Source organism: Nuphar pumila, chromosome 4 (genome assembly GCF_984573655.1).
Source record: "Nuphar pumila chromosome 4, dmNupPumi1.hap1.1, whole genome shotgun sequence".
Classification (NCBI taxonomy): Eukaryota; Viridiplantae; Streptophyta; class Magnoliopsida; order Nymphaeales; family Nymphaeaceae; genus Nuphar; species Nuphar pumila.
In genome coordinates this window covers 26,392,944-26,400,814 of record NC_143252.1, presented here as the reverse complement: position 1 = coordinate 26,400,814, position 7,871 = coordinate 26,392,944, and the positions used below count along the sequence as shown (strand labels likewise).

At 38.2% G+C, this 7,871-nt stretch overlaps 1 protein-coding gene across 1 annotated transcript; it reads right to left on the bottom strand.

Moving 5' to 3' along the window:
* Window positions 1-2,404: 2,404 nt before the first annotated feature.
* On the bottom strand, window positions 2,405-6,165 carry LOC149839713 (uncharacterized). Its single transcript, XM_090004918.1, has 7 exons — window positions 5,999-6,165; window positions 4,249-4,351; window positions 4,065-4,163; window positions 3,471-3,575; window positions 3,277-3,351; window positions 2,806-2,893; window positions 2,405-2,568 (listed from the first exon to the last, which is right to left on the bottom strand). The coding sequence occupies exons 2-7, from the start codon at window positions 4,327-4,329 to the stop codon at window positions 2,405-2,407; spliced, it is 612 nt and encodes a 203-aa protein (XP_089861044.1). The 5' UTR covers window positions 4,330-4,351; window positions 5,999-6,165.
* Window positions 6,166-7,871: the final 1,706 nt, after the last annotated feature.

The following is a 7,871-nucleotide window of genomic DNA, read 5'->3' as shown; positions in this document are numbered from 1 at the left end:
AAAGCAGATCCTTGATGTAACCCAACCGTTATAGGAAAATTGGTTGTCACCCCTCTACAAGTGCGGACATTGGTTAATACTCCTTCATACATATCTTTAATTATACTAATGTACTTGAGAGAAACACCTTTCATCATTATTGTCCACCAGAGAACGTCCCTAGGTACTCTATTGTATGCCTTCTCCAAATCAATAAAAACCATATGTAAATCTTTGTTCCTCTCTCTATATCTCTCAATAAGTTGTCTAAGAAGATGTATAGCTTCCATAGTTGTTCTTCCAAGCATAAAACCAAATTGATTCTCCGATATCATGACAACCTTCCTCAACCTAGACTCAATCAACCTCTCACAAAGTTTCATAGTATGACTCATGAGTTTTATACCACGATAGTTTGTGTAATCTTGTATATCACCCTTATTCTTATATAGAGGCACCAAAGTACTCTTCCTCCAATCATTAGGCATCTTATTTGTCTGCCAAATCTTGTTAAAAAGATTTGTCAACCATTCTAAACCTTTCTCTCCCAAGCATTTCCAAGCCTCGATAGGTATACCATCTGGGCCAACTGCCCTTCTTGATTTCATTTTCTTCAAAGTCTCTGCAATTTTTTTCTTTTGAATCTTATGCACGAAGTCACGATTCATCTCATGAAAAGGAATGGAGAAGTCTCCAAGATCCTGAGCATGACTTCCATTAAAAAGCATATCAAAATAATCTTTTCATCTCTCCTTAATCTCCTCACCTTTGACTAAAACCCTTTGCGTTTCATCTTTGATACATCTAACCATACCCAGATCCCTCGATTTCCTATCTCTCATCTTTGCAAGCCTATAAATATCCTTCTCGCCCTCTTTGGTATCCAACTTGTCATAAACCTCCTTATATACCTTATCTCTCACGTTTCGAACTACTTTTTTAGCTTCCTTCTTTGCTATCATATACTTCTCCAAATTCTCATTATCACGACTCTTACTTAGATTTCTATAACACTCTCTTTCAACCTTAATAGCTAATTTGACATCCTCGTTCCACTATGATGTATCTTTACCTAGCGGTGCACCACCTTTAGACTCACCCAATACCTCCTTAGCCACCTTTCTCATGCCACCCACTATCTTATTCCACATTGATTCTAAATCCTCCTCGAGACACCAATCAGCTTCCTTAACTACCTGCTCTACAAACATTCCTTGTTTAGCTCCTTTCAGTGCCCACCACTTAATTCTAGGATCTATCATATGTCTATCCCTTTTGCGGCATTGTCTAATTCTAATATCTAAAATTAAGACTCTATGTTGTATAGCTACACTTTCTCTCGGTATAACCTTACAATTGATGCAACAACCCCTATCTCTCTTTCTAAGTAGAAAAAAATCTATCTGACTCTTATTAACCCCACTTTTAAATGTTACTAGGTGAGACTCCCTCTTCCTAAACCAAGCGTTTGCTAAGATCATATCATAGGACAAACCAAAATCTAAAATCTTTTCTCCACTTTCGTTTCTTTCTCCTATACCATAGCCTCCATGGATACTCTCAAATCCATCCCTACTAATGCTTACATGTCCATTAAGGTCACCACCGATTAAAAGCTTTTCTCCATAAGATATCCCTTGTACTACTCCATCTAAATCTTCCCAAAATTGACGCTTAATGGAATCATCTAAACCTACTTGAGGTGCATAAACACTAATAATATTAATAATATTCGTACCTAATATTAATTTAATAAGTAAAATCCTATCACCCTTCCTACGGACCTCAACTACATTATCCATAAACTCATGACTCATAACAATCCCTACTCCATTCCTATTCCTATTTATTCCTGTATACCAAATCTTATATCCCCAAGGTTCTATCACTTTTGTTTTCTCACCTACCCATTTGGTCTCTTGTAGACATAAAATATCAATCTTTCTCCTACACATAACATCTACTAACTCTACCAACTTACCAGTTAAAGACCCTATGTTCCAAGTGGCTAACCTAATTTTATGGTCTTGTACTAACTTCTTTACCCCCACCCGTCCAACAAAGTGAAGGAACCCTTGCCTATTTGACACCACACCCGGGCGCCGGTGTGACGCGTCACTTCTGGGCAACGACCTAACAACCCTTGCTCATTTATCACTGCCTTCAGGCCTATAGAGTACAACGCGTCTCTCAGGAGAGAATGCCCCAACGACATTCTCATATTGGTTCATATTCGTAGTGTATGACTAAGTTTTTATGCTGGCTGTCACTGGCCTACCGCAACCCTCCTCCTTTATCCGGGCTTGGGATCGGCAGTGTATAACCAAAAATCTAATACTAACTTGCAACTCACCTCTTTGGAAGTTTCAAAGCTTCTTCACATTTTAGAAGTTCTGCATATAAGCCATCTGCAGCCAGTAATTCATCATGTCGTACCCATTTCAACAAGTTGCCCCTCTTCCATTACATCAATATAATAAGCAATTCTTATAAGAGCTATGATGATGGTTGATCGGCCCAACATGAGAATATCTAGAGCTTCTTGAATTGCCCTTTCTGCCTCAAAATCAAGACCTCCAGTAATTTCACCTAGTAGCAGGATTCATGGGTTTAAAAGAACTGCTCTAGCAACAGAGAGCTTGATCTTCTGTTCACCAAACTAAATAGATATGCATGTATGCGTGTATAATACAATGTTAAAAATCTTCAGACATAGTTCAATTTCAAAAAACCATAGTGAAGTTTAATGTTTCTTTAGGAAAAAGAGGACTAACATTATAAAATTTGCAACACTAAACATGAAACTGAAGTACAATATCAACAAACTGAAGAGGACAGTTAGCCTTCCGTGAAACATGTCCATGAGATAAGTTGCAGAACATGCTCCAGCTCCAAGACACAGAACTGGAGTTATCTGTGCATACATATTCAATCCAGCTTTAATCACACACATACACACACATATAAGTATAGGGTAATACATCCAAGCTAAATGGGCACAGTGCTAAAATGAAACATCACTACAAGAAATTCGATTATTACTGGTACAACTTTTATGCCAGTAAAAATATTTACTGGTGCAATCGCTGCACCAGTAAAAGGTTTGCTGGTAAAGGTTTTACTGGTGCAATTTTCGGTCGCCAGTGAAAAGGTTTTCACTGGCGCAATCAAACTTTTCACTGATGCAAACCAAGCGCCTGTAAAAATCTGCTTTGATGTTAAAATGGATTTAATGGCGCTAATTTAGCGCCAGTAAAAGGCTTTTAAAAAAAACTGAAATCAAAGGAAAATGATTACCTGATCAGTGACAAACAATGAGAAAGAAGGAAGCTCATTAGGTGGAAAAAACTCTATTTGCAAATCAGGTATAGCCTGTAAGTGATGTACATAATTTTTTGGTCAAATTCTTCAGCTTTATGTATTAACAGCATAATAATAAAATGGGACTGGACAAATAACGAGTCCTTTATCAAATTAAAAGGAAACCTTACAAGCATAGTTTGTAGAAGCGTTGTATCCATAAGAGCCAGGTTATTTAGCACCTTCAATACTGCAGTAGCCACTTCTTTAAAATCCGATGGGAGGATATAAGAGCCCTGAAAAGTTAACATACAATATGAACTGAACTTGAAAAAACTTACCATGGAAATTTCAGCAATCAAGAGTATGGTAGTATTCTTGTTTGAATCACAAATTGCAATGATCCTAATTATTAAGAAGACCATCACATGTCTTATATCAATGCCAAAAAGAATGCACAAAGTGGCATATTCACAGTGGAAAGATGCCACCATATCATGATGGTGCATGCTATAAGCAAAACTTGAGACTTTTCAACATCTAAAATGAATTAGGCATTAATCACTAGCTTTCTATCATGCACATTGTGAAGATAGTCATTAGAAACTGTCTGGTACATTAAACCAACTATAGACCACAACCAAGGTAAACATATTGAATGACAGATAGTAACAAGGAAACAGACAATTCATATGATCACTTAACCAAATCATAACCATTTGACTGTTACAATAGTTGAGAAAAAGCAGAATCATGTAGCATTATTTAGCCATGAGAATGTTTACCTGTTCAAATGACAATCTGTTATTTGGCTCACTATGCAAATCATTGTTAAATATGTCCAGAAGTACTGTGAAGCACATGATACAAATAACTCCCGTCATCTGAACAGTCATACACAGAGTAAGAAATATATGCAGCAAAAATAAAAACTAACTTAAGAGGCAGAGACTATTAAATTTGACTCACAAAGTTGTCCACTAGAGTCCATGTTGCACAAGCAGTATGCAGCTTCGATATTCTCCGCACAAAAATTAGAGAGCCCCTCATTTGCTAATGCATAGGTTCAACCCTGGAACACAATCAAACGTCATAACAAGAAACCAAGTGCAAAGCATACACCCAACTAAATTAAGGCTGGGCTTTACCCCAGACAATCTGCTACACAAAGCACATCCAATTTCATAGTGGATATGGGTACACAAGGTGTTGGTAGCACTCTGTTAAAAGGAAGGAAAAAAAAAGGAAAAGCAGGCAAAACATATCACAGTAAGTAGTCAAAACAAACATAAAACAAGCATGTGTTCCAAACCAATTTATGGATAAAAAGAGAGTAAATCAAACACCAACTTCAGAATGCATTGGGTCTTCTATAGTTTCCTCGTAACAGCAGATGGTCGTTAAGTACAATTGACAAAAAGCAAGAACAAGAACTCCGCCAAGGTTGAGAAACCACCAATTGAGAAACTTGTGGAAAGATAAAAATCTATATTGGAAACAGTTCAACCAAAAGTACTGCGTTAGCCAACACTTACTGGAGGGATATGCTCACTACGAATTTTCGAAATTAGTTTTCTTTTGTTCCTTGAAAATATGCATTCATTTTAATCCTGAAACGTTCATATTATGAGTAGAAGGCTAGCTTTTGGACATCTCCTAAAACCAGATGATCTCAGCTTCAAGTGATACACAATCAGACAGTATGCAAATAAGGCTAACCACATCAGTGTTCTCCTAGTTTGGGTTCTACGAGATTCATTGTTGTATTCAGTGAGCATCTAAGTTGGTGAAACAACCCATCAAACATGTCAGTTGTGAACTCTATGAAGTTTGAATTTAGAAGAATCCACTTGTATAAGAATTCAACTACTCCCAAATTGGAATTATTGTAGATAATCTCTGTCTCCCATATCAAATACCACTACATAGGGCCATCTATACATTCTAAATCTCGTAGTGACACCATGCTGATAAAGAAAATGCATTGATTAATCTTGCCTTAGATCCAGACCTTTTATACAATATATGCGTCTTACAGCCTCCATGAAGCATTGTCTTGAATACTTGGTATGTAGTTGCTAGGAAGTTGTGATCCAACCAAGGTGCAACAACACTCAACACTATTTGATCTTGCAACTTGCATTTGATCAAGTCAGTTCACATGTAATCAAGAGTATTCATGTTGCATCTTAATGGAGTCATTTCCTCGAATGCTTGGGATGCAGCTTTCTTGAACAACCAGTATACAAGCGCAATTGGTTGGAATGATGAATTGAACTCATTGTGTATGATGTGCCTGTGACCACCATACCACACCGACCCCTCTCCAGGTTCAAACACAACAGTCAGCTTACCAGGTTGTACTAGATGCATATTGACTGAAACCTGGGAAAGTTGGTCACATCGAGCCTAGAAAGTGCAGAACTTGTAGATGCGATCATGGGCACTAGTGTTTGTGTGTTCCATTGCTTCTTCAACTCTATTTTAGCAGAAGCAAACCACATTATCTCAGAGTGATTCACGCTACCTACAACTGAACCTACTAGGGTTTCAAGAAAAGCACCTACTAGGATTTCGAGAAAACAACCAATCATGAGAGAGAGATTTTAACGAGGGGATCACCAAGAATCGGAACCCACATTATTGTCAAATGAAGACTAAAAATTACAAAGGGAAAAAAATCAAAGAAGAAATCACGAGAGAGAGAGAGAGAAAGTACCTCGGTAAGAAAGAGATGAATGAGATCAGAAACCAATGTCCGGAGGAGAAGAACGATCGCTCACAGAGGGTGAATAGGGCTCCCGTCTTCGAGTTTCAGCACTTTGGAGGAGAGAGAGTAATGTTCCTGTTCATTTTTGGCGCGCCCGTCGATGCACAATTTTTTTTTTGTTCCCTCCGTTCCTGTTCATTTTGTAACAGGGGGGGAGGTGGATCGATAATTACAATGTATATTGAACGTGGCGGACGTGCGGAACGCCGTCCGTCGCGTCCAATGTTTGTTAAAAAAGACGTCCAAAACGTCTTTTTGGTCCCATGCGATGCACGGGACGAGCCATCAAACATGCTCTGAGAATCTCGATTTCCCTAAATTTTATTTGAAAGTGGTTTTGGCTTAACCTATATCTCCCCTTTGTAGTAGGATGATCATTATGTTGGGGTGCAATACTTGATATTCTATCCATTTCATACTCCAAAATTAAAGTATCCAAATCAGGGGCAGAGCCAAGAATCTAAACTAGGTTAGGCACAGACGTCAGGGATGTAAATGGTATGGGTTCTAGTCGGGTATCCGATTAACACGAACCTGTTTAATTGGGTTTGGTAAAAAAAAATTAAACCCAATTGAGAAATCAGGTCGAATACGGTTTTAGCATGCAGATTTAGATTCGGTTTTTGAACATGATCTAGTCGGATTCTCAACATATTTCCAAAAGTTAACAGTAAAAGCATTTGAGCTTAATGCATAAGATAACAAAGTACCTTCCAACCAACTCATGTAACCATTCATTTACACATTTGTTATATAATGAGAGTATTTTTTGATATGCAGTAAGTATCAGGGTTGGCAATGCCCACCTTGACCCAAACCCTTCTTTTGGACATTTCCCTGATAGGGTGGGCATGTGCCACCTTGGCTCTTACTGGATCCACCCATGATCCAAATAGTCATTTTTTTTAAAAAAAAGACTATTAAAAGTGGATAGAAGGTTTTTTCTTTTTTTCGATAACTGGGGAAAGTACCTCAGTCATGAGACATTTGGTGTAAAAACCCTAAGTCTCCCTCTGCCCACCAGAGAATACACCCAGCTTCATCTCATGGCAAATGATGCACATCCGTGAGTTTTGAATTCGTGATGCCCCTTCAAGTTGGTGACATTTGCAAATCAACCCTACCTTGTGAGTGAAGCCCTCATGGGCGTGGACCGAGGTATATTTAGCAATACATGAAACCAAAAAAATGAATAATAGTAATGGTATGAATATGTTGTTGAAAATATGTTGCATTACAAAAGACGGTTGAAAGGGAAAAGGCAAAAAAAAAACAGTTACAAAAAATCAATGAACAATGTATATAATTCTTTTTTGACTTCATCACTTCCACTTGCCCTTTTTCACTTTCTAGTCGTTGTCCTCCCAGGCCTTCCAATCAATAAGTGTCACCCAGCCTCGAGAAAGAACATATGCTGGGAGCCCTCATTGATCTATCAAGAAGGCTCTATATTGTTCGAGAGAAAAGGATTAAGAACCTTCATTTGAGATCCAACGAAGAGTTGGTAGAAGCTATATATATATAAGGTTATGATGTTGGCTGAAATAGATTGAGAAGCGCCACTTACCGGAAGTGGTCATGGACTATCTGATCGAGGCTTCGGTGGAGGTGGGTGGTTAGCATTCTCCTCAGCCAATCGATGCCCTCAATGAGCTCAGGCTAGAATGTCGAGAGGTTAGCAAGACCCTTGAACCCCATAAATGGTGAGAGACCAATAACACGTAGGTAGTCTTCATCACACTACTATGGGTCTCCTATTTATATGGTGATCTTGAGGAAAGTCTATAATGAGAGGTCCATAATGGGTATACATGGATAGTTA

What these genes read in the sequence shown, in the direction of transcription:
- LOC149839713 (XM_090004918.1), bottom strand. Translation starts at nt 4,329, where the DNA reads ATGAGGGGCTCTCTAATTTTTGTGCGGAGAATATCGAAGCTGCATACT. An exon ending in ACAGATTGTCATTTGAACAG is followed by an intron (nt 3,576 to 4,064) that starts GTAAACATTCTC and finishes TTAACTTTTCAG; the next exon opens with GGCTCTTATATCCTCCCATC. An exon ending in AAGGCTAACTGTCCTCTTCA is followed by an intron (nt 2,569 to 2,805) that starts GTTTGTTGATAT and finishes TCCTGCTACTAG; the next exon opens with GTGAAATTACTGGAGGTCTT.